Source organism: Choristoneura fumiferana, chromosome 24 (assembly GCF_025370935.1).
Source record: "Choristoneura fumiferana chromosome 24, NRCan_CFum_1, whole genome shotgun sequence".
In the NCBI taxonomy this organism is placed as follows: Eukaryota; Metazoa; Arthropoda; class Insecta; order Lepidoptera; family Tortricidae; genus Choristoneura; species Choristoneura fumiferana.
Window position 1 is genome coordinate 4,440,428 of NC_133495.1, and position 26,093 is coordinate 4,466,520.

Sequence of the window (26,093 nt, forward strand, 5' to 3'; positions counted from 1 at the left end):
TTATATAGATACCGTTTCATAATATTGTTAGTCTCTTTCGGTTACAAAACTTGTAATATTTGAATTGGTGGTAACATTGTAAAGCCGAGCTTCCAAGATGCTGTAGACAGAAAATGTTTTTATGTTCCTAAATGTAAATCCTTTCTAAACATCAGGTTTGGAATTATCGAACATGGACTACAAACAGCAAAATAGTCCAAAGTTTTCATCTACATTGATGACATGATATTCCATTTCTTTGTGAATACGACTAACAACAAAAAAATGTATCGATGCTCCAAAGCAAGGATAACTTACCGAAAAGGTTTTCCAATCGATCGAACTTTCTCCGAACGGAAAAGTGTCCTAATTGCGTTGTGCCCGCGCTTAGAACGAGACCGAACGAATGAATGAATTGAATGAGAATATTAATTCTTAAAGGGCTGAGATGGTAACGGATCGACCTACGTGCATAGCTTATGTATACTCTGTAAGTAGCCGACAGTATTGATGCTCAACTGGCTGTATTTAATTCTATCTTAGTGCATAGGTACTTATTGTAATAATCGGTCGAAATATAGATAACAGTTTGTTTCGTGGATCTTATTTTTCAATTCTTAAGATTTCGACTCTTAGAAATAGATATCAACTTTTAAAACTTGCGCCTTTGGACGTGATATTCTCCTAATCCTTTGTATAATGAGATGCAAAAGACATATGTACCTGATGTAAATATTTACGTAAATTTACTTGTCTATTTCGTACAGTTTAAACATGAAAATTAGCTACTCAAATGTAACAAATTGGGGTTTGCATGATTAGATACACATTCGTACGGTAAATTGCCGACGTGACATGGCGAACAATTCCTTCTCCCACGTAATTTCGGATACCTTTTCATTAAATTTCTCCTGAGATACGTACGCAACATTGCGAACTACAAAATGACCGTGCCACACGTATTATCAATTTCTAGACAATAGCCGAGTCTTACGGTTGTCACATATCAGACCTCACCTTTATCTATGTAGAATGGTTTACCTCAGAAACAGATTTTCCTGCCACGGTTTAAGTAACAGTTTCGTTTGCACGCGCTCTTTTGAAATCGTCAGAACTTATCGACTAAGTAGACGGTAGGCAGTAATTGTCGATGGCGACACCATAAATGAGGGCTTGGAGATACGACACGGTGTAATTCAGTACCGTTGAGGCTCATTGGAGTGTGGAAGAAAGCAGCGGGACCGGCGACGTCCTTACCATATCAATCAAAACGTTTATAATATGCGTGGCCCGTCCAACCAACTTGGTGCCGCTACCTTACCAGTACTGTAGTAAGAGCGGTTGTCGTGTGCCGGGGTACAGGCCAGTCGGGATGGCGATAGGTCGATTTAAATTCCGAATAAGCGGGAAGGAGGAAGTCATCAGACGTGCGCGCATCTATGTCACACCTTTTCTCCGTATTTGAACTTGAGTGAACCCGATGGACGATGAATTTGATAGTTTTTTTTTCGATCGTGATTTCCAGGGGAAATATAAATCAGCGTTGATTGTTTTTTGAAGCGATCGTGTATTGTTTTGCGAAAATTTCTTGATACGATCGCTATCCGGTTGGTTAAGGATGTTTAGTTTAGTGGTGTGTTAGGTGCAGCGATACATATCGAAAACGTTTTCCTTGGATATAACGCGTTACCTAGACTCGTCCGAACGTCCGAATCTTCATCAACAAGATACGCGCGGAAAACATTACTGCACTCGGGGACTCGGGTATAAAAGGACCAATTTTCGGTCATGTTTTAAATCGCGAATTTCTCGAAGCTTCCTTTCCAAGAATTCTCGCGTATAGTTTTGAATAATTTGCGTATACATTTTTGATACGATTTGAAACAATCGAATCGCCATGTCATCGTTTAAATGCCGTTGATCGTTTTCCGTCTAAAATCTGCATTTAATGAATTATTCCCAGAAGCGGCGCGAGCGCAACGTCCATTATTATTTTCTTACATGAAATAAACGTAAATAAACCGACGTCTTTAATAATTTGACATTTAAACCTTCGAGAAACAAATCGTTATTTTACTGCCGGATAGCCTAGAGGTTGTAGAAACTGCTACGAAGCAAGAGATCCTGGGTTCGATCACCAGTCGGATCAGATATTAAAAGTATGAAGAATAGGCATGTCTGTAGGTACCGACCCGTGTTTTAATGTTTAATGTTTATTAAGTATGTTTTTGTTTACTGTTGCTTTGTACTTATAAAATCAAAGTTTTTTTTTTCTAACGACGATTTTATTGCGTATTCTTCAGCTGAACTTAAAATAGCCACGTTTTAACAACAATATTGACCTGTTTACCCTTTTCATATGCCGCGCCGCCTCAAATTTCTACAGATTCTTACAAAATCTGATACCTATGATGTCAAAGAATTCCTTTGACTAATTAAATGCAGAAATATGAAGTTTCAAAGTAGGGTTGCCAGGAATTTGTAGTGAATAGGACAACTAAACCAAACTCCATAATTGTCAAACATATGATTGCTATAACAATTGCATTCACCATCTTTTTCTACGTACTGTTACCTTATAGATACGTACCGCTTGACAAAAAGCAATAAGATAGGCCGTTAATACTTTTATCCTCCTTTCTGTTCTTGCCTAATTAACGTAGTGGAATAGAAATGTATTGAGTGACTAACGTGAAGATGCTTCAGAAGCTTAACAATGTTAATAACTTAATAATCAACTAGATTTTACCCGCAGCTTCGCCCGCGTGGAATTCGGTTATCGCGCGCTGTTCCCTCGGGAACAGTGAATTTTTTCGGGATAAAAAGTAGCCTATGTCACTCTCTAGCCCATAAACTATCTCTATGCCAAAAATCACGTCGATCCGTCGCTCCGTTTCGACTTGAAAGACTGACAAACATACAAACACAGACACTTTCGCATTTATAATATTAGTATAGTATGGATGCTTCTACTAGGTTACCACTGGTTTTAACAATGTCAATAGCTACAATACAACTAGAATGTTAATTTCGCTCGGGTCTCGTCGGTTTTCTTCGTTTTCCTAACGATGCAAAGGAGAAAGAAAAAGAAAACCGATCTTTTGTTTCCCGTTCCAAATGACATTAGTAAAGTTAAGTACCTACACGTGTAAATACTTCTACCCATACTATGTCTAGGTACTTACGTATAATCTATACTATTATCCTTTTTACTAAATACAATTGAGATATTTATAATCTTAAAAAAACATGATTAAACAAGGCAGCCCCACAATGTTCGTGCACGAGCAAACCCGAAGATAACCGATTTCCAGATAACAGTGACTCAATATTTACGTCAATTGTTGGGTAATTAACGACATTTTTTATGAATTGATAAAAATGTCGTTTTTTTCACATCTTTAACTCGAAAAAGACACTTTTATGATAGACTAGCTGTTGTCCGCAATTTCATTTTCGAAGAACTTAACTATCCCTGTCCCGCTGGAACCGTGTATTTTTCCTTGACAAAAAGTAATCGACATGTTAATACAGGTCATAAACTATCAGTGTGATGAAATCGATCAAGCCTTTTTTTGATTATGTTGTTACATACACTTGAGCTTAAGTTTCGCATTTATAATATCTTAAAACTAAAAATCACTGTACTCTTTGTGAATTCGTCATAAGAAAGTACCTAATTGTGAATAGTTTCCTCTTCTGCAAAGGAAATGTTGTCACTTCAGTTTTGCGAAACCGGATGTACTTATCTACTCTACCTTGTTTCCAATTAATGAATAAAGTACCCAATGAGGTGTCCTATTTGCATCATTATAAACAATATAACTCCGAAAACTCGTATTCCATTTTGTATCTTACCACTCAGCGTTAGGATTGAAAGAGTATTTGGATTTAAAAAGATTTGTTACAATTTAGTTCCGAAGGAGCGAGGTTGCAGCGAAAGCAATTGTTTAGTCTGTGTCGACATTTTTGATGAAAACAACTCATTGATAAATTGTTTAGTTCTTTACGCGTCTGTGGCAAATACGCTAACTGCATGAGCCAAAAAAAAAATGTTTGTTATTCCGTAAATTGGATGTTGATTTGAAAATAAGATGGAAGTGTGACCTGTTTGTACCTACACGCCATGCGCAAAAGCTAATTAACTATGTTATTAAGTAGGGACTTAAAAGGTAGATATTTCTATTGAAAAACAAAAATATTTTTGTACTTGTTTACCAATTTCACAAATTAGCCTATAATAACATGTTGATAATAGAAATGTAAAATAGTGATTTTTGTTTAACATTTTGTGTTTTTATTTGTGTTGTGAGGTCTCGTTTGCCATAAGTATTTTATAAGTCTACGGCAACATGAAATTGTAGCCAGTATGTAGGTTTTGTTACATCTACGGTTTTTTTTAATAAAACTCACTTTTAAATTGTGTCTTTTGATCGCACAAGTGTCGTTTTTAGGGTTCCGTAGCTAAATGGCAAAAAACGGAACCCTTATGGATTCGTCATGTCTGTCTGTCTGTCCGTCCGTATGTCACAGCCACTTTTTTCCGAAACTATAAGAACTATACTGTTGAAACTTGGTAAGTAGATGTATTCTGTGAACCGCATTAAGATTTTCACACAAAAATAGAAAAAAAAAACAATAAATTTTGGGGGTTCCCCATACTTAGAACTGAAACTCGAAATTTTTTTTTTCACCAAACCCATACCTACGTGTCTCTACTATCTTGTGTCTCTACTACGTCTTTGGATAGGTCTTCAAAAATGATATTGAGGTTTCTGGTATCATTTTTTTCTAAACTGAATAGTTTGCGCGAGAGACACTTCCAAAGTGGTAAAATGGGATGATGACGATGACTTTAAAATTGGGAAATTAGACCTAGGTATTTAGAACAGACAGAACTTGTAGACTAGTGGCTACTTGCTGGAAACACATAAATCTCGAGTTAGCGTTAAGCTCAGTTTAGTAGTGTAAAATTGTATGGAACTGTCAAGCTTAAGCCTGGATTAACTACTAAATCTAGATTTATTTTTTCCTGAAAGACGGCCTAAGCATTGGCATGGTAACCACACTGACGTCTGTCTGATTCATTCTCTATACAAAAGGAAATAGGTAAACTATGACAAATTACTTGATCGATCCAATCCATTTATAGCGTTTATCAACTGCTTAATTCAGAGATATACCTAAAGGGAAATAAAACAACAATACTTATAATAATGTTCATTTTTCCATGTAAAACATTACAATTTTATGTAAAAAAAATAACATCCAATAATCATGTCTAGTTAATTGCTAATCTAAAGTAAACAATCAATAATCAATGACTGCCGTTTGGTAGGTACCAACACAATAGCAGTACTCTGTTGCCAACATTCCGTGTTTGGATAAAAAATAAAAATAATAGCACAGACTACTATGTGATACTAACGTAATAATAGTATGTACCTATGTTTGTAAAGAACTAATTTTCTATAAAAAAAGACTACCTAATCTTCTATGCCTCTATGGCATAGAATCTATACAATCAAATATAATCATCCTCTAATTTAGTGCCTTCAAAAAGGCGGCATCTTTGATGTCTGGCAAAGTAACAGAGATCATGACAAAATGAATCTTAAATTAGGTAACATAAAAACTTAAAAAGTTATGAAGAAAAAATAAGGCGATTGTTATTTACAAACGCAGACATCGTTTATCTTAAAAACCTGTAGGTAACATTCATAATCAAACTTTATGCCGCAGTATCGATTAGCCATTATCATTCTTATAATCTGCTAGATAAAAAAAAAACTTAAAACAATCATAGACAACTAGCAGTTTACTCAATACGACGAAAAGAGATATATCTTTTTCTATTTCCCATGAGTCATCAGTCTGTACCTAAATCTAGTTGTAGTTAGGCTGTCGTGAAGAGACCGGGGTGTCGACTGGACTATTGATTTTTATGCCCTGGCAGACTACGTAAATACCTAGAGTTTTAAACGCTTGTATACGTGCGGCGGTATCTTTCAATGCTCGTTTAAGACAAAGGGCGGTGATTCAGACAGAAAGCTTTGTTTCGTAGTTTATAGCGATCGATATTGTTTGAACTATGTAAATTGTTTGTTGGTGGTAGCGTCATCTGTTAGTGAGTAGCGGAACTTAACGTAAACAACTTGGCTGGAAATTAGGTTATGGTAGAAAAGCGTTTTCAGTTATATTAGTAATGTGATGAAAACTGTTTAACTTTACAAATAATCTATTAACTGATTGACGTGCGTATAACTGGCAAAGCCACAATGAGTGTGGCATCTCATTGTATTATTTTAATAAAACCGTCTACATTAGTATTACCAATGAATTGCCTGACTCACCCATTGTAGGGTTTTCTTGGAATAGGAAAATGAAAGCGTAGCGTTATTTAAACATGACCCGGAATCAATCGTAATATTTCTGTTTTGTTGTTGCAGATATCAAAACAGAGGAAGTTATCAGCGAGGCTAAGATTGAAGCGAACGACGTTGACATGGAAGATATGAAGGGAAAGCAAGAATCTAGAATGACGAGGACAACTAGCATTGACAGCGACAACCGCTCAGACAGAAGCGAAGAAGACGACTCAAAAAGAGCTCTTAAAAGACCCGCTACTACATCTCCGACTTCAACCCCGTTGGATAAAAGATTTGTTCGTTACGAATGCCCAAAGTGTGGCCAACGTTTCGACTCTGGCAACGCGTTTGACCTTCATCGATTTACTGCTCACGGAGACGAGACACGGGGTTTTAATGACCTCACCTTCGTTGACTTTTCGAGCAAAAAATTCCCAGAAATAGCCCGAGGCGTCTGCGAACGTAACACACATGTATCAGTTACAGAGCAGCGCTACAGATGCGAGATGTGCTCTAGAGACTTCCCATGCGAACAAGCTTTGAATATTCATAGGAAGACTTGCGCCAATCCTGTGAGAGCGCAGAGTCCTGAACTCGTCGATCGTAGAGAGAGAGACTTCTTCGCGAAACTGGACTTGAGAAACAGATCCTACGGCATCCCCGGCACCCTTACCCCGCCCATGGATCGCTTTACATCGAAATTCGAAGATGCTCACTTCGCAGGAAATGGTATCCGCCACATCGATGCCGCAAGAGACCTAGCTGATATCCAGTCAATACTTAACGTCACGTCAACTGGAAGTCTGTTGGAACGGCTCACCGGTACCAGAGTGCCCTTGGAAAGTTCAGTACTGACGCCGCCTGATACTGTTGGCAAAGAAAGGGAGCAAGAAGAATCCCAAGATAACTTTGCAGCTGAGTTCAGGAGAATGAAACTTCGCGGTGAATTCCCTTGCAGATTATGTCCTGCTAAATTTCCTAACCTTAGAGCTTTGAAGGGGCATAATAGAGTCCATCTTAGTGGTACAGGACCTGGGCCGTATCAGTGCAACATGTGCCCACACGCGTCATTAGACAAAGCGGCTTTGGTCCGTCATATGCGGACGCACAACGGCGACCGTCCTTATGAGTGCGCCGTCTGTAACTATGCTTTTACTACTAAAGCAAACTGTGAACGCCACTTGCGTAACCGTCACGCCAAAGTTACGAGAGAAGATGTTAAGCGGTCGATTATATACCATCCGTCAGAAGATCCTAACAATGACGAAGTCAACTCTAAACTGGCAAGAGACGAAGTGAAGAGGTCCTTGGCATTCCACACACCTGAACACGAAAAACGCGCTGAACCTACTGGTCGTGAAACTCCATTGTCTCATTTCACGCCTAATTTCATTGCGGACAGACATCCAGTCGCCTCGCTTACCCCAAAACTCCCAGCAGATATCCCTATCATACCCAGGGAACCTGATCCACCAGCGCCTAGAATCAAAGTGAAAGGTATTGGTCAATTAAACCAAATCGATTACAGGCCAGTTGAATATAGGCCGCCGGAGTTTTCGATTAAAAGCAATGATGAAACCGAGAATTACGACGAAGAAACTCCAGTAGATCTCAGTACCACCGACAATAACTGTGACGTACTAGATCTAAGCAAGAAGAAACGAGACGTCGAGGAAGATGAACCCAAGATAACTGCGCGTCCGGCCTTTGAACCTGATCCAGCTATAGCCGCTTCCGCACAAACAAGATTCCTTCTAGCTCAACAAAGACTGTTCGAAACTTCACTCCCCAAAATTGATCCCTCGTACTACGCCACGCAACTTTCTCAACTTTACGCTGGTGCAGTTCCAGGATTGCCTGGATTACCTGGACTTCCACCATCATTTCCTATCAACCCTTACTTTCTTCAACCCACTTTTTTTCCCCATCCTTCCGATTCCCAAGAACTGGCAGAAATAAAGCAACGAATCCAGAAGGAAATAATTCGCGGACTGAGCATGTCTGGTGGTCGGCTAGTGACAAGTGACCAGGAAACTCAGCCGAAACAAGAGCCTGAAGAAGAAGATCAGCCAGTATTACGCGACAGTTCGCCTTTACCGCCGCCTCGCTCTGAATCTCCTCCACGGCCGTTAAACAACAGTCTTATACAGCAGAACGATTCCGTTAAAATGGTGATAAAAAACGGCGTATTGATGCCTAAACAAAAACAAAGACGCTATCGCACGGAAAGACCATTTTCATGTTCGCAGTGTTCAGCGCGCTTCACTCTAAGGTCTAATATGGAGCGTCATGTTAAACAGCAGCATCCTCAGCATTGGAGCGTGCGACGGCCGACACCGCGAGCACCACCTCCTTACCCGTCTACGGACACTTTAGCTGATAGAGTGAAGTTTGCGCTCTTAGCTCGGCACCTTGAACGACCAATTCAGCAAGACCGGTCACCCATCCGCCGAGACTCAGACGAGGTGGCAGACAACGAAGAAGATGAAGACGACACCCTAGTTATTGATGAGGAACCCGAAACTGATGTTAAATCAGAACAACATCTAGCAGCGCATCGGGCTGCAGAAGAAATTCTAATGGCATCTCGTCAACAGGAGATGCATAAGGACTTTGATCTCAAAATCGCTGGCAACTTAATTAACAAGCCAGTCCCGATTACTGAAAAGACTGAAATGGGTACTGATCCTATTCCAGTGCCTGTAGAGCCGTTGATTATGCCGGTGGTCCCGACAAGGAGTGATGAAGAGGAAGATGAAGAAGGCCTGGTGGCTTCTACTAGTGAAGGCAATAACTCCGGCAGTGATGAAAACAAGTGAGCATATACTCTTTTATTTACTTACTTAATCAGAATAAATTACTAGTAATCCTCATTTAATCTGATAATTTAGCAGTTCTTTCATTTAACAAAAAGAAAAGAAAATTATATTAAATAATTTGATGTAATCCTAGTAGACAATATTTTAAACTTTCATAGATGTGGACGGTAATTAAATAATAATTAAAGTTATTTTTCAGGTCTGATGGTGACAATGGTACGCAACCGCCAAAGAAGAAGTCGGCTTACAGTCTAGCCCCAAACCGAGTATCCTGCCCCTACTGTCATCGAAAGTTCCCCTGGTCGTCGTCACTGCGCCGCCACGTTCTCACTCACACCGGCCAAAAGCCCTTCAAATGTCCCCACTGCACCTTACTCTTTACCACGAAGTCCAACTGCGACCGCCACCTGTTAAGGAAGCACGGAGGATCAGCCAGAGCCATACTAGCCGAGCCCATACCAGAAGCTGTATCCCCGCCACAGAACGACATCAGAACTGTGCCTGAAAGACCATTTAAGTGCCATTCGTGTCCAACCAGCACCTTTTCATCTTTAGAGACATTGAAGAAACACATGTCTTCAAGACACGGGTCTGGCGAGTCACAACCCGCTTCTCCTAATCCTGAGGTTGAGGATATTCAAAACGGCGATTTGGCTTTCAAGTGCCATTTGTGCGAGGGTTCGTTTGGCGATCGAGGTGGGGCATTGAGACACTTGGCAATGATGCACGCAACTGAATATGAACAGCTGGTTAGCAAAGGAGCTTTGGATGCTGCGAGTGATCGGAGCGAAAGCGCGGATGATGACGAGAAGGCGAAGTTTCCGGATCATGCTAATAGAAAGGTAAAGATCATCAATGTCCTGAGATAAATAAGATTTCATTGCAAGACTTGTTTGGACTTTCTTTTATTTGGCCGTATCTATTGCCATCAAATGCCAATTTCATATTCTAAATCTAAGTTGTTCAGATATGTGTGAGACCGTTCAAACTAATCGTCCTTACATCAATAGACTGAGCCCATAAACTGATTTTAATTTTCTTCAGGTTGTATGCGCATTCTGCGTGCGTCGCTTCTGGTCAGCCGAAGACCTACGTCGTCACATGAGAACTCACTCCGGGGAACGTCCCTTCGCTTGTGACCTTTGCCGGCGAAGGTTCACCCTGAAACATAGCATGCTGCGACACCGAAAGAAGCACAGAGACGAGACTGATGACGAAGAAGCTACGCCACCGGATACTCCCGTAGAACGCGAGGCTGTTAGCAACGGGTAAGCTTATAACTAATGCTAAGATAAATATTAATGAAAATTTGATGGATTACTTGAATTAAAGACCTCCTTGTCTTGAACTTTTGAACTTTAAACTTGATTGAACCTGAACCCGATAATGCAATAAAACTTTCAGAAAAAAAATCGTAGAAAAAATGTGCGATGAAAGCTAACGTAAGTAACTTTTTCTTTACAGGTACAGCTACCATGACGACGACGGCTCGGGCAATGAGATACCGAGTAACGTTAACAATAACAACTCCCCACCGTCTTCTCATTACGACAAGAAACTCAAGATACAGATGACGTCACGCAAATACTCTTCTGAGACCGAAAACGACGGAGAAAATGGCGGCGACCTCATAGGAAAACTGCTTGGCATACCGGATAAGAAAATTATCAATAAACTACTGTCGTCTGCAGATGAGGCAGCGAAATTCTTAGGTGTAAACAAATGAGAGTACGCTTTAGTCTTCGTGACGCCCGCTAGGCTTATCCTGGCGCCGCGAGGACTAAAACTGCCACTCCAAATACAAACGTCAACGAACGTTAAACCCGGTACAACGCCATCTAGCAACGAGTAGACGCACTACGCCACTTATACTTGGCGCATACTTTATTCATATTAAATGTTAATAAATAATGCAATATATTTGTGTGTACATTTAATGTTTCAAATATATCGCTATTCGATAACTAGGTGCCTTAGCTGCCTTAAATTTTACTGAAAGTTTAAACCGTCCTATTATGCCTTAATTTTAATATTTTTAATGCGTCATGTGGGTTCGAGCAACGATTTTTATTTAGTGCCAGATGTAAAAGTACATAATCGTATTTTTATCGGTAAGTTAAGTATAGCTCTTATTAATATATTAGTATAATTTAGGAATTGAACGTTATAAAGGGTACTCTTAATAATTATTAAGTATATTATATTAAGCAGCACATTTCATTAAACTGGGTTCAAATTCCCGAATCAGAATTTATTGCATTTCCATCTAGTCGCATAATTTTCCGCTTTGGTATTATTTCCTTACTATTTTTTCGAACGTAGTGAAGTCCAGCCAAAAACTTACGCAAATCCAAAATTTCTAGTCATTTACCTAAACGTTATATATTCTTATAATGAACCTAAGCTACGATACCAAAATTGCGAGTAATGTTAAAATTCACATTAGATAATATAAGTCAATTTAAAAACCTTATATTTTATCTACCAATGAATAGATCTAGATTTTCCATTCTAAGAATTTCATTCTCTCCCCATTTGTATCTTCATTTTTCTTAAAAAATAGTTATATGTGACATTCAGTAAAGAATATTGTATTCTACTCGTATTGTCATAAAACTTCGTAGATCATAAACTAATCGTACTTATAAATGACATTTTATTTGCTCAAAACCAGCATTTCTTTACAGCGAATTTATAAAACATATTTCATAGTTAGGTCGTTTTTATAGTAAACGTATTTAAGTAACGAATGCAAAGTAGAATAATGCTTTCAACCAAAGGTGGACATTAGTTTACCAATTTGGTAAGAATTAAAATAGTTTTGTTAGTCAAAAGTTTCGAGAAGGTTTATTTTATTTCTAAATGTCTATTGGTGGGGCAATATGTTATTTTCAAGGGTTACAAACCCTCTATGATAGTTTTAGATTAGAACTTCAGTCTCCTTAAGTGGATCGACGAATCATACGCTAGAATATACCTAAGTCCGAATGTGCTTTGTATATTTTGAATTGCTTAAAGATACCAAATATAAAATATATGGATAACGATAAGTTTTAAATGATTGACTGTATAATTATGAAAGAATAGCAAATATAATATAACGTCTGTATTGTTTTTTTAATTCGCAACTTTTAGCAATAATGTCATCGTGTGTTTTAAAATCTTAAGTGTTCCGTCGTATTTTTAATTATATGAATAATTAACTGTAATATTATTGTATACCAAAGTAAGTTAATATAAGTTGAAATGAAATCCTGCTTGATGTCAATTATAGTTAGAAAAAAATGAGTGTTCGCGGCTTGTTGCAAATTATTTATTTCATTCTCAAATTACTTGCTATGATTATTTAAGGGCCAGTTATGTGCATGTTTTATATTTTGAATTTATGTTACTTAAAAATAAATGTAGTTCATTATTACTTAATTAGAAAGTAATATAGGTAAGCTAGTATATAAGAGTGGCAACACCGCTTGGCCTTTCAATCGTAGTATTTGTGTGTAGTGTGTCGTTTTTAATAATGCGATAAATATTTTAAACTTCATAATTATACACTTTAATAATTATCAATACTGAATACATGACTATAGTTATTGATTGTAGTAAGATGTTTACTATTCACTTTATGCCTGTCTTTCTTTAATGCAATATGGGTGTCGTTTTAAAAATGTTTTTGTGAAATAAATCTTGTGTATAATAAATATAAATGTTTTATTTTTTTGCATTGTGTTCCCAAAAAAAAAAAGTAAACGGATGAAATAGCCAATGTGTAGGAGGTCGTTGTAATTGTATTTTACGTCAAAATGTGACTGTAAAAAACAAAGTGGCGACTTTTTTACTTTCCATGTACCGAGTCCCACATATTTTAATGCTTAACTAGCCGTTGCATGGACTTAGTGTGTCCCGTGGGAATGATAACTTTCCAGTGATAAAAAGCCATTTCTTCTTTCCCGTTCGCAGAACTCCGCCTTTGCTTTTCATTTGGTCTGTGACGCAAACAAACAGTTTAACTACTGATTTACTTAATTAGTACGAGGGCTGGCTGGTAAGTTTCCGAAATGACAGATTAAAAAACAAATGAATTAAAAAATATATATGTCATTGTAATCTCTCGAGTTTGGTGTAAATGCAGAGGCAACGTGAATTAAATATAATAAATCTAGTAATTTTTAAAAGCGATTCAAAGAAAACTTGTTTTCCATTTTCATGAAAATGGTAAAAACAGAAGTGCGTGCGGTAATTAAGTTTTATGTTTTGAAAGGCAAAACTGCAACTCAGATAAAAGCCAAACTGGACCGTGTTTTGGGGTCTTCTTCTCCATCTTTGAGCACTGTTCACACTTGGGTTTCCGACTTTAGACGTGGTCGACAGAGCTGTAACGATGCTCCCCGCAGCGGACGGCCAAATGAGGTAACGACTCCAGAAATGATCGATAAAATTAAAAAAAATGTATTGGATGATCGCCGTGTAAAATTGCGGGAAATAGCAGAGATGGTCAACATTTCAAGAGAACGGGTTCTTAATATTTTGCACCAACATTTGGCAATGAATAAGCTATGTGCTCGATGGGTGCCGCGTCTGTTGACAAATGAGCAGAAGCAACGACGCAAGGATCTTTCGGCGGAATGTTTGGAGAAGTACTGGTCTAATCCTAGGGAGTTTTTACGTCGATACATAACGGTTGACGAGACGTGGATCCACCACTACACGCCGGAGACAAAAGAACAGTCTAGGCAGTGGACAAATCGCGGCGAACCGGCACCAAAGAAAGCCAAAACGATTTTGTCAGCCGGCAAAGTGATGGCAACCATATTTTGGGATTCCAAAGGAATAATTTTAGTAGATTATCTACAGAAAAGAAGAACGATAAACGGTCAATATTATGCTGACTTACTGCAAAATCTCAGTAACGCAATAAAAGAGAAAAGGCCTCACCTGCACAAGAAAAAAGTTTTACTTCACCAGGACAACGCCCCTGTTCACACAGCTAAAGTTGCAACCGCCAAAATCAAGGAATTGCACTTCGAATTGCTACCCCATCCTCCATATTCGCCAGACTTAGAACTTTGCGACTTCCACCTGTTCCCAAATCTTAAAAAATGGCTAGGTGGACAACAATATTCCTCAAATACTGAAGTCATAGAAGCTGTAAATGGGTATTTTGAGGGACTTGACGAAACCTTCTATTGGAATGGGATAACAGCATTTGAGAAACGTTGGGCTAAGTGCGTGGACTTAGGAGGTACCTACGTTGAAAAATAAAACATAAAACATATACATATTGTATTATTTCTGTGCCGGTTCGGAAACTTATCAGCCCACCCTCGTATACCTAATTACAGAAAAAAGAATACAGAACTAGTGAAACACTAATTCATATTAAACTTACAATTTCCGACGGCACCATCACTTAATTATCGTTCTTCTCAATTCGTCATTATGCATTAAATAATTGGATTAAAAGATCAATTTAATCATGTAAAGAAGTTATTATCCATTGTTTGCGAAAAGTAGTAAAGTGCGTTCCTGACAATTATATCAATTCTATAGATTAACAACGAAAGTGAAAAAATACTAATAAAGAAGTATTTTAGAGGGTAATTTTCTTTTTGACTGTTTGCATGAGGGTTTTCTGGCAAACGAAACATTGCTAGATGGCGCTAAGGCTCTGTCCACACTGCGATTTTTTTTCGCGCGGTTTTTTCCTTGCAATTCTGTAACACATTGAATCTTATACCAGTATTCGCACTAGCGGAAAAAAACTCGCAAAGACATTGTATGTAAAACGCGGTAAAAATTTGCAGTGCGGACAGGACCTAAACCACGCACGCACCACATGACACCATTATGATACTAACAACGCAGTAGCTATATTCTACCTGTTAGCGTTAGGAAAGAAAATTCTCTTTGATATATTGATATATTAAAATAAAATATTCAAAAAAATCATCGATACAATAGTTACAGAGACCAAACCACTTGCTCAAAGAAGAGGAAATGGTTCTATGGAGTTATAGAAGTTGAACGACATGTTTGTGAGCCATTGAAAAGAAAGAAGCTTTTGCTACTGAGCACAAGATGGCGCTTATATTATGGCCATTATAAAAAGTGACGTTTTTATATTTGATATAATATTTAATAATAAATAATAATATTAAAATTAAGATTGTATCTAATTATTTCATTCCAATATAATTACAATCTTCCTTGTAATTTAGATTCATAACATAAATAAAATTCATTACAATAAAACAAATTAGGAACGTCTCATAATCGTCTCCACTCTGTGATTCTAGCCAATTTTTTTTTTTTATTATTTCATGACCGTGGATTCGAAGTCCTTCAGTCGGAATAATAAAAGATAACATAAAATGAGTGATATGTGATGCAAGACTGCAAGACTACAAAATTTTCCAAAAAAATCAGGTAAAAAGGATGTAAACAATGCAATGAAAGTGGAATGCATCAAAAAAATTTTTTTTTTGTAGTGAAGCGTACCTACAAAAATATTGTATTTTTTTTATTTACGTACATACATTAAAACTGTATTGCTATTTAAACTACATTCTTACACTAAATTCCAAGTCAACTTGGCATTAAAGGGGATCAAAATACAGAGAGAGCCTTTTTCTGAACAAAACAACTTTTCATGTTTCATTTAAAACCAAGTTATTAAAATATAAGACTATAATTGAACAGAAATGTAATAAAAAAACCATCTCGATTTTCTTCCAACAGATTAAATTCCATCAATATATCATATAATACAATAATTAATACATGTCAAATTACAAAATTAAAATTAAATCAGACTAAATTTAATCAATTAATGAAATATAATAATTGTTATTTTATAACTTGACGTGTATTATTTATAATGAGAAATAAACGAAATCAATATCATTACAGTACTGCAGAGCCAAAAAAAAAAAATAAAAAAGTAACACTTTCATTCCATTAACACATTACTTACAGTAAAATTACGAGCAAACATTATAAAAAAATGTTTGTTTTTGTGATCTTTGATGAAAGGTGATTTTAGGTGACACGATTTGCATCGAAGTTCGTATCGTACCGTCCCGCTGACGCTAATATTATTTTATACGAGTTAGAGGGACGGTACGATACGAACTTCGATTTTTGAATTTCGTAGTAGCCCTACGTTTGTATGGGCGTGTATACGAAATATCGGGTCGGTATTATCCGTGCCAGTAAATAGTGTCACCCCTCCCTCACTCGTGTTTAAGAAGCGTTTTTCGTATAATATATGGGATGGGATGGGACTGGGTAAACTTCATCTTCGACCTGGCAACCCAATAGGTGAGTGAAGGAATTTTTAAGAAATAGAAAGAAGTCGCTAATTTATGCGATACGGCGTCTTCATTTTGAATTTCAATTGCTTAACTTTTTGTGAGAGTTGCGAAACATCAACTACGCTGTATCCCTGGATTACTATCAAAGCCATTTCATTTGACAACAATAGTTGTAGAAAAATCGTAGGTAAGCTTGTTATAAATGCAGTAAGCATTTCACACAGTGACGTAGGTGCACTATTTCTTTCGGTGGCCTTTGCCGAAATAATTACAAACATGGAACACCTAACACAATTTCAATACGCTGAAACTGCCTATGTTCTGTCTATAGCGTGGTATTTGTTGATATTTAGTAAAAACATTGTATCTCAACATTGTTTACATTGCAGGTATTTAGAATAACTATCCAAAATGGGCGATCAACAATTTTTCCTGAAATGGAACGACTTTCAAACGAATATGGTGACTTCATTCAGGCATTTAAGGGACGAAAAAAGCTTCACTGATGTGAGTAATGAATCATTGATGTTTACTTGTAATTAAGATTACAATTCCTATAAGTAACCTCCATTTATTTTTTTTTTTACAAAAACTAATATGTTCCTACATATATTCATACTCACTGTTATTAGTAAACTAACCATGTTGCATGCTTTTTGTTTCTATTTGGTCCAACTTCTAATTGTCGCATAAGAAAGATCCTATAGTAGTTTTTGAATCAGTTTTTCTATATTGATATATTCTATCAGTTGTTTTGCTTTGGTTTGTATAGCACCTTGAGTACTTGGCTACCTAATTTATAAGTTTACCCTCCATGTTATTAAATAAATATGAGATACAATATACCATCGCATATCGGGATTTTTGAGCCAGTCACCACTGTTCATAATTTATCCGAGTTATACACATACTCATAGCTTTTAAAAGCCATGAGTATGTGTAGAACTCGGAGTAAGTGGTTTGATATGACCTCTCAAGTAGAGGATTGTGGGTTCAAACTGTGGCTTACACCTCGTGAGTTTTTTGAAATTCATATTCAAAATTACATTTTAAATTTACAGTCAAGGAAAACATTGTGAGGAAACCTGCACAACCTGTGAAGCAATTCAATGGTGTGTGTAAGTGAAGTTCCCAATCTGCACTGAGCCCGTGTGGGAACTACGGCGCAAGCCCTCTCATTCTGAGAGGAGGCCTGTGCCAACTAGTGGGACAGATATAGGCTGGGATGATGATGACGATGTCAAATGTAGTAAATATTACCAGAACCAGAATAATATAAATGGCTAAATCGGTTCTCTATTGTTTGCCGAAATTTCATATGCCATAATGTATCGTTTTCCATAATTTTCATTTGCGATAAAGTAATTTGTTTCTTCAGAGTTGATATTAAACTAACCTAACCTAACCTACTGCATTCTATAATTCTATCCTATAATTAAAAGCAGTGATGATGTGGTTTCTTTCTTTTATTATTTGTGGATTCTTTCTTTTATTAATGAATTAACCCCTTCACCACCACAAAACAAATGAAGTGACATGCTCTCTACGCCACAGTAAAACCAGTGACAAGTCAACTTGATTTTAATTCCATTGCAGAAAGATTCATTTCGAGTTGAATGTTGGTCATGTATAGATGATTGTGGCGTGTGGATCATTTAATTGGCTGTCACAACTAGATGACTGGGGTGGTAAATAGGTTAAAATATGGATTCCCAAGGCACTCATGTTACATGTAACTAATAATATTCCCTTGTATTTCAGGTGACACTAGCCTGTGAAGGCCAGACGTGTAAAGCACATAAAATGGTTCTATCAGCCTGTAGTCCCTACTTTAAAAGTCTATTAGAGGTGAGTAAAAGTCATTGAATTATTATTGCTAACTATTCTGTATAATAGGGTTGCCATATGAAAAGTTTAAAAGTCCTGACAAAAATATAAATTTAAAACTCCTGACATTTCTTGTCACACATTTAGGAGGGTAGATAACTTACGTAAGAACATTGCAAGTAAAATGAAGGCTTGTAAAAAAAGCATTTTGCTGATGGCACTTTATTACCACTACGACAAATAATTTAAATGAATAGGTTTCTAATTACTGCCGTGCATCTATATGTGGCCCACCTCACATAGCATGTATGTAAACTCTTTATTGTACAAAGGAAAAGTAACAAAATACTGTTGACAAACTTTGAGCTACTTATACACCGTACATAGCCTCCTAACGCCCAGAGTCCTTTATAAAGGACTTATTGTAATTGGAACATCAAACTCTTATCATAAATGACATAAAGTTGACATTGAAAACACAAAATTTGACTTGGGCGTTAGGAGGATAGTAACTATACACCATGTTTTTCATGATTTCCGTTAACCTCGGCAGATGGCTCAGTTCATTGATGGAAAAATTTAATTATGGCCAAATACTTTGAATTATTTTATTTTTTATTTTTATTTTCACACATGTTTTAACTTAACAGTCAAGGTCTAATTATAAAATTTTCAAACTTGACATGTGATGTGAGGCTAATATATGTGAATAAAAAACGCAAAAAAAAAAGTCTTAAATTAAGAACCACTACCCTGTTTTACTGCAGATAATTAATTATCTTAATTCTTGATTTATCTTTGAAACAAAGAGTTAGGCCACTCTAGTGTCTTGGAGAAGTTAACTTCATTTGAGCTTATGAATGTTGTCCCCCCCACCCCTCGCATGTGATAACAAAAAAAGTACTGCATTCTAGTCTCATCTGTTTTAATAAGCACAAATTCTGCTGACTTAAATAAAAGACAAAAAGATAGCCTTAAAGACACTGATCCGCGACTTGAGCATACCAGGAGGAGTAAAGTTAACGGAGATCAAAAAATAACATGATATATAGATTTTCAACCATTTCGGCTAACAGACAACTATGCCCCGCTACACTATAGCTGCAATGCTTTCCTGGTCCATATAAAAAATTGTTCAATATGTCTGCACTAGTTTCATACCAATATCAATGTTGATAGACACTAGTGACGGATGCATTGTGTAAACATAATGCAGGATGGGTGTAATGTGACACAACTTCTGTTATTATGTATGAGCCTGTTATCTTTAGGTAATTTTCGGTTTGGCTCATCGTTAGTTCTTATTAATTAATATTAATCCATTAAAGTAAAAATAGCTCTTAGGTACTTTATCTATCAGATAAGCAAGTAGCTTTATAGCAGTTGACTTTTAAGTTTTCACGTCAAGTTGTCTTGGGACAATTGTTGAGAATCTTAGACAATTTATTAAGTCCTTTTGCAGGGAGTTGATAAAAATTTTAGTTTGGTGAGTAAAACGCCGATACGAAACTTTTTGACTGAGCGAGCGCGAAAATGCTATCCGCGCGTCCCTGCTTGACAACAACTGGCTGCCCGGTACCATGAAACTCAGTGCACGTGATGATAAGCGCCGCCCGTGATACAGTTTGCGATAGTTAAGCGACAGTCGTTATTCCGAAGCGTTATAGTAATAGTTGACAACTCTCTACAATACATAAGTACTTTTACTGAGGCTGAATTTGTTTGTTTCGGCTGTTTGTGTTCACAGAAGTGATTATTCGATAAATTGATAGTTTGATCACTAAAAACACCGGACATCACACTGCAACGAAAAATACATAGGCCCCTTTTTTCCACTGGGCACGTGTCCAGGTCCCGTGAACGATAGGAACCCCCCCTTATGACTATACTACTAAAATATACCCAAGACCTATGACAGGTAAAAAAAAATCGTCTTTGAAAATAACCATTGTTTTTAAAGAAGCTTCAACCAACATTACTGCATAGAAATGCCAGATGGTTCCACTAAGACCTACTATGGTTGTTTTAGTAAACATTTGTCTGATTTATCCCACAGGAGAACCCATCGAAACACCCCATAATAATCCTAAAGGACGTCTCTTACCTACATCTGCAAGCAATACTGGAGTTCATGTATGCGGGAGAAGTCAACGTCTCCCAAGAACAGCTGCCTGCTTTCCTTAAGACCGCCGCCAGACTTAAGGTATGCTGTCTTTGACATTAGGGCATTTAACCTACATTTACATTCGGCCCCTGCCGCTGCCCATCGCGCTGCCAGCAATAATTCCCTAAATACTGCAGCAGGATCGAGCTCCAGTGTGTGTGTTAACGTTAACACACTGCCCCCACGAGCCACGACAGAAGGACTTAGTCGTAATAAGTTTTCATATAAGGTTAAATCTGAGCAATATTTTCTCACATGATCAAGCAGTAAAAAAGCCAGTAGCCAAGCCTCTGTAAGTTTTTTTATTGATTCCAGGTAAAAGGCCTAGCCGAACCTCCACCACAAATGCCGAGCATCAAACGGGAAGGCTAACACAGCAGCCACCACTAGACGAGACACCAATGTAAGCACCCTTCATACCCCAAGACACTGGGCTGTTGATACGTTTGTACAGGTCACTTTTAATTCTACTACCATTAAGAAAATAGAAATAGACAATGTAAATTGGTACTGAAGGGCTACTACTAAATTCGAAAATAGAAGTTCGTATTGTGCCATCCTGATGGTGATTTTCCACCGGCGAGGCGAGACGAGAATTGAAATTTGTTGCATTTTCGCGCGCCCGCCGCGAGCCGCCGTGGGCCGCCACACAAATTTCAATTCTCGTCTCGCCTCGCCGGTGGAAAATAACATTCACTCTCGTATTAAATAATATTAGCGTCAGCGGGACGGTACGATACGAACTTCGATTTATTCTTTACAAAAAAAAAAAACTTGGCAGCATCATTGTAGCGATAGTGACTCATAGCAGACTTATTGCTTACATTATGCAACAAATCATAATAAATAACGTCACCCATACAAACGACAGCAGGCCAACAGTGATCTCGATACATGAAATTATATTTTGACTTAAGCAAAGGACATAGCTGTTATTTGTCACCATAAGATCAGTATAGACTAAATCATTCATTTTTTAAATTCATAGGCAATGGTGAATCTCTGCATCATTCTTTTAAATAATTTCACTCAATTTTTTAAAGCATTTTGATTACTTTTAGATTAGGGCAAAAAGTTTTTTCATTAAAAAATATAAATATGAGACATTTTTCATAACGCACGCACGGAACGCACTGAAAACCTAAAATGTCATTATGTTCTGAATATCAGTATTTTCACACAAAAATCAATAATAAACACCAATAGTAATTAAGTTAGCTGAGAAAGCTTACACAAAGTTACAATGTAATTTGCCGAAGCATATTAGTTTAGTCACTAAACGTTAGTGATTACTATTTCGATTAACATACTTTGAATGCACACATAATGCCATACTCAAAGACCATTTAATCCTCTTCTAAACTACTCCACAACAACTAAACTAAAGACATATTTTTTTCAGGTTTTTGTTCCCTACTAATCTAAAGTATTAAGATTAGTGATAAATATCTTTAATATATCCTGCTCTCAAAGTAACGGTTTTCTATGACAAATCGTTTCCTGGGACTGAAGTTAATCCCAATTAGATGTCTTTGAGTATGGCAGTTAACTCCCCCTTCCCGTAACCCTTAAGTTACCTAACCGCCAAAGTCTTGTAAAAATAGTTGTTTAATCCAAAACTTCATACCTTACTTGTAACTGATTATACCACTACAGTTCACTTTGAACATTCTTCTGATGGCTAATCAACTAATACCTTTAAATAAGTCATTCTGAGGGGAGGCCTGTGCCCTGCAGTGGGACGTATATAGGCTGGGATGAAGAGAATGCGGCTATGAGAGAGTCCTTTCTTATAGCAGGTACTCTGCAATCAATAAAAAATTAGTAGGTGTTGCAAGAGCTATAGCCAAAGGCAATAAATGCCCTACCTGAGACTGTTTTATATGGTGTGTAACACAATGTATCCTCCACCATTTAAAGCATTTAACTGTTGAATTAACGTTAGCTGAAAGTCACAACATCAATTAACAGCGAAATGTTACGAGTAAAGGTATGAGGTCCCTATGTGCTATCACATCAATGTAATCTAGTATTTCTACCAATTGTTGCCTTACTATTATCCAAGAATGACAATTGTTAATTTGTACATCGATTGAACTGTTATTATAACAATGAGACACAATTTATTTGCTTAACTTGTTCCCTATCAGATTACAATGTTATTATTAACATAATTAAATGCGCTGCTTTGACACAATTGAGGTCGTTGCCCCGAGAAATAAATGCAGTTCGTTAACACACTTCAGTGGCTGACGCATTTGTACAAAAGAAGTGTCAAAGCTGTGGAGATGTGTACCTATTTCTTCTTACAAGTAACATATTAGGATTCGCGCTGTCATTGTTCATCCACCATTACCTCTCATATTTCGTTTTCTAGACAACGGCATCAACAACGGCAAAAGCCACTGGACACTGGTAAAATTGTCCTAGCCATATTTATTTAATAAAAAAAAGTATCTTAATAAATATTACACCTTTCCTGACACATTTTTATGAATCGTGACGTGACCCCACCGTAGAATCTTTTCACAGTAAATGTCGATGAAATAGCATTATTTGATAAGGGAATTCATTATACAAATTACTGTGAGATCGTTCTACGGTGGATCAGGAATCAAATAGTGTCTCCATGGATGTGATAACATTAGAACTATCTATGACGGACGTCTGTGCCCGTAAAGATGTTGAGAACAACATATCTCCATCTAAAGGCCTTTGGACGGTCCATGGTTAAAAAAATAATTTGTTAACCCAAGGTTATAGATAACAGTTCCATACATTTTGACACTACTTAACCTTGGGTTAGCAGTTAACTCGGGGTAATGTAGCTAACCCTGGTCTGCGCAAATCCGCCTAAGTGTTACTTGTAACCATATCTTGTGGTTTAATTTTCAATATATGACTAATGTATCGATGTACAATTTAATCAATAATATGAACATAATAGTGACACTATTTATAATACCAAGGCTGTTAATCCCGCAATAATACTTGTGAATATAATAAATAATTATGTATCATACTAGAAAAGTTTTCATAAATTAGGATGGTGGATTGAGGAGTGTGAACGATTTTCAGTAATCTCATTGGTCGTAGGCAAATATTGTGATTGATAATAGCAACTGAAAGTAATAGAAATATCAAAACATTTTTTACCCGACTGCTGCCAAAGTTATATTATTTTAGTGTTTGTATTGGCTTATGTTGATTCTAAACAGCTTCGAGTTTTAACGGGAGGGGGGCTTTAATTGATTATACTGGTTTGTAGTACGTATAACAGCTAATGATATTTCACTGAAGTGGTTGATACATTCCTTACTTCACCCAGGAAAATATTTTTATTGTAACACTACATTCTAGTTTCCATGCTTTGCTTGGTTTGAAGTTAGGATGTTTTGTTTCTCAAAAATATAAATTCTATGTAATAGATAATGTAAGAAAACATCAGTAGTTTGGTGAACGCTTTTCATGTTATACTGTTTATTTTTAAAGACTCAACAACACTTGGTTTTAATTAAATGAAATGTTTATTTGCTTGATTCGTATTGCATTTAGGTTATGTATGACATTGACATTGCAATTTCTGCCGATCAACCAGAATAATTTGTCATTTTGAATACCCATTTACATGAGGTAAGTCACTTGCCAATTGAGTACAATGAAATAATATTGTATGCAATAGCTGAAACACTTGCTTTGTATAAATGTGCCTTAACCATCGGATTCATTATCTATCACATCAAATAAAGTCATAAAGTGTGTATTATTTCTTTTAAGTAAAATTGTGAATTTACGTATGTATTTTGAGCTAAATTCAAGGAACTGATTTTGGCATAAGGTTTTTTTTAATACTTTTTAAACGTACTTTTTTATTTTCGATTATCAATACGCTATAATTTTAATTTTTAAGCTTTTTAGAGTTCAGCACAATTTTGGTCTCAGTGCTTAACAACTTGGTAAATATATTTTTGTATAGAGAAATAGTGTTTTTTAACGCCATTGATTTATTGCTTTGTAAGTTAATTTTCTTACTTCCCAAGATAAATCAGAAGGAAAAGTTTTTTTTAACAAAATGCTGTAAGTGACCTAAAACGAAAAACTTTGGTACTTTGCGATGTAACGCGTTAAGACATCTAGTGCTAAGGTTTTTATTTGTTGACACATTTTAAAGAGAGTGCTTATTTTACATGTGTAGGGAATTACTTGTCACCTTATATAACAATGAATTCAGGTCACCTATAAATAGAATTCATTTTTAGTATAAGGTGGCCAGTAATTGACGATTTACCCTATTAAAATAATAAAACGAACAGGCGATTTTGCCACCTGTTAGAAGTCTTGTATACATACCCCGTCTGCGCGCGCAACCACGGTCACTGACAAGAGTGACAGATGATTAACTTTTCATTCTATTTATCTGTATTTTGTCCCTCTTTTTTACACCCTTGAATGCTCCATACAATTTTAACGATCTTCTAGAAAAAAAAACTCATATCAGTTTCATGTCGGAAGTAACTGGCAGCTCAAAACTTTTAAGCATTATTTTTATACACATTCCAAATGTAAAATTTGCTACTCAGGATACTTTGATACTGTAACTATACTATACCTAGTTTCATGAGATCGTGAATTATCTAATGTGCGATTGTATCGTTTTCTTGTGGGTTAATGCATTCACCGTCGGCATTTTTATTTTTGAAGTTCCGCCGGACTTCGCTCAGTGCCTCGAGCCGAGCGCAGCGTTCATAGTGGTTCATAGTAATAAAATAGGTAATGATGTTATATGAACAGTAGCATACAAGGCGCTAAGTGAAAGTCAGCAAAACGCTTATAGGCGTTCAAAGCGCTGAATGCGTTAATATGGCGGCAGAAACGTTACTTTCATTCACTGGTGCCCGATCTCATGTCATTGGGTATAGATAAACGTATTTCAGTCATTCATAATTGCCATAATTTTTTATGTATAACTTGACTAATTGGCATCAATATTTATTTAAATAAAATATGTATATATCTAGGATTTATTAACGTTGTATGGAGCTGAATGTTAGAAAATGTTGTAAAAATGTAAAGCGAATAGATATTTTTAGACAGGAATATGAATGTGCTGAAATATCACATGAAGCTAGTTTTTAATGATTGAAATTATGAAAGATTTGTAATTTTAGATAATACAAAGGATTACAATAATATACATGTTTTATTTTCCTTTCTAACTCGCTGTTGTCATAAATTATTCACTGTTGCACTAGTGTTAATGGAGAGGAGAATACTTGCATTAAAGTAAGGTATTTGACATCATTACCAATAATTCCAAATCATAGCTCTAATATAAAAAAAAACCGGAAAACCAGATACATAATATTGAAATAACTGTAAAATTGTATTTTTTTTTGTAGGTAGCTTTGAAATTAATCATCGTCCATTTGGTACGCCGTAGACTAACAAGTCACGTTACAGTTTAGCATCACCATAAATATCATGATCACCATACAAAATCTATGGGAACCTAGTTTTGACAAGTCATAAAACGTCAATGTTATTTGTATTGAAAAATATTTTTATTTATTCATAACAAGTTGAAATGTACAATAATAAGTCAACGCAAAATAAAACTATTTTATAA

General features: G+C 36.5%; 2 protein-coding genes and 1 long non-coding RNA gene across 8 annotated transcripts in view; 2 read left to right on the forward strand and 1 right to left on the reverse strand.

The window, feature by feature from the left end:
* Positions 1–12,836, forward strand: part of peb (zinc finger protein pebbled) — a 29,817-nt gene extending 16,981 nt beyond the window's left edge. For 2 of the 5 annotated variants that reach the window (XM_074106195.1, XM_074106196.1), the window contains exons 3-6: positions 6,429–9,162; positions 9,366–10,008; positions 10,211–10,434; positions 10,631–12,835. In XM_074106195.1, coding sequence (XP_073962296.1) covers positions 6,429–9,162; positions 9,366–10,008; positions 10,211–10,434; positions 10,631–10,892 — 3,863 coding nt within the window. In that variant the 3' untranslated portion in view covers positions 10,893–12,835. Of the gene's footprint in view, positions 1–4,050; positions 4,152–5,225; positions 5,941–6,428; positions 9,163–9,365; positions 10,009–10,210; positions 10,435–10,630 lie in introns of those variants that run through there. The other 3 variants (XM_074106197.1, XM_074106199.1, XM_074106194.1) reach the window with 3 other exon arrangements.
* On the reverse strand, positions 12,296–14,729 carry LOC141441451 (uncharacterized). Its single transcript, XR_012452800.1, has 2 exons — positions 14,553–14,729; positions 12,296–13,149 (listed from the first exon to the last, which is right to left on the reverse strand). It is a non-coding gene; the product is annotated as an uncharacterized lncRNA (long non-coding RNA).
* Positions 14,730–16,397: 1,668 nt separating this feature from the next.
* Positions 16,398–25,657, forward strand: lolal (longitudinals lacking protein-like). Of its 2 annotated transcripts, none has more exons than XM_074106639.1 (5): positions 16,398–16,483; positions 16,866–16,983; positions 18,238–18,324; positions 20,360–20,506; positions 20,783–25,657. In XM_074106639.1, exons 2-5 carry the CDS (start codon positions 16,888–16,890, stop codon positions 20,837–20,839), a joined length of 387 nt encoding a protein of 128 aa, XP_073962740.1. In that variant the 5' UTR covers positions 16,398–16,483; positions 16,866–16,887; the 3' UTR covers positions 20,840–25,657. The 2 variants fall into 2 exon arrangements, with proteins under 2 accessions (XP_073962740.1, XP_073962739.1); XM_074106638.1 differs by lacking the exon at positions 16,398–16,483 and adding an exon at positions 16,499–16,663.
* Positions 25,658–26,093: the final 436 nt, after the last annotated feature.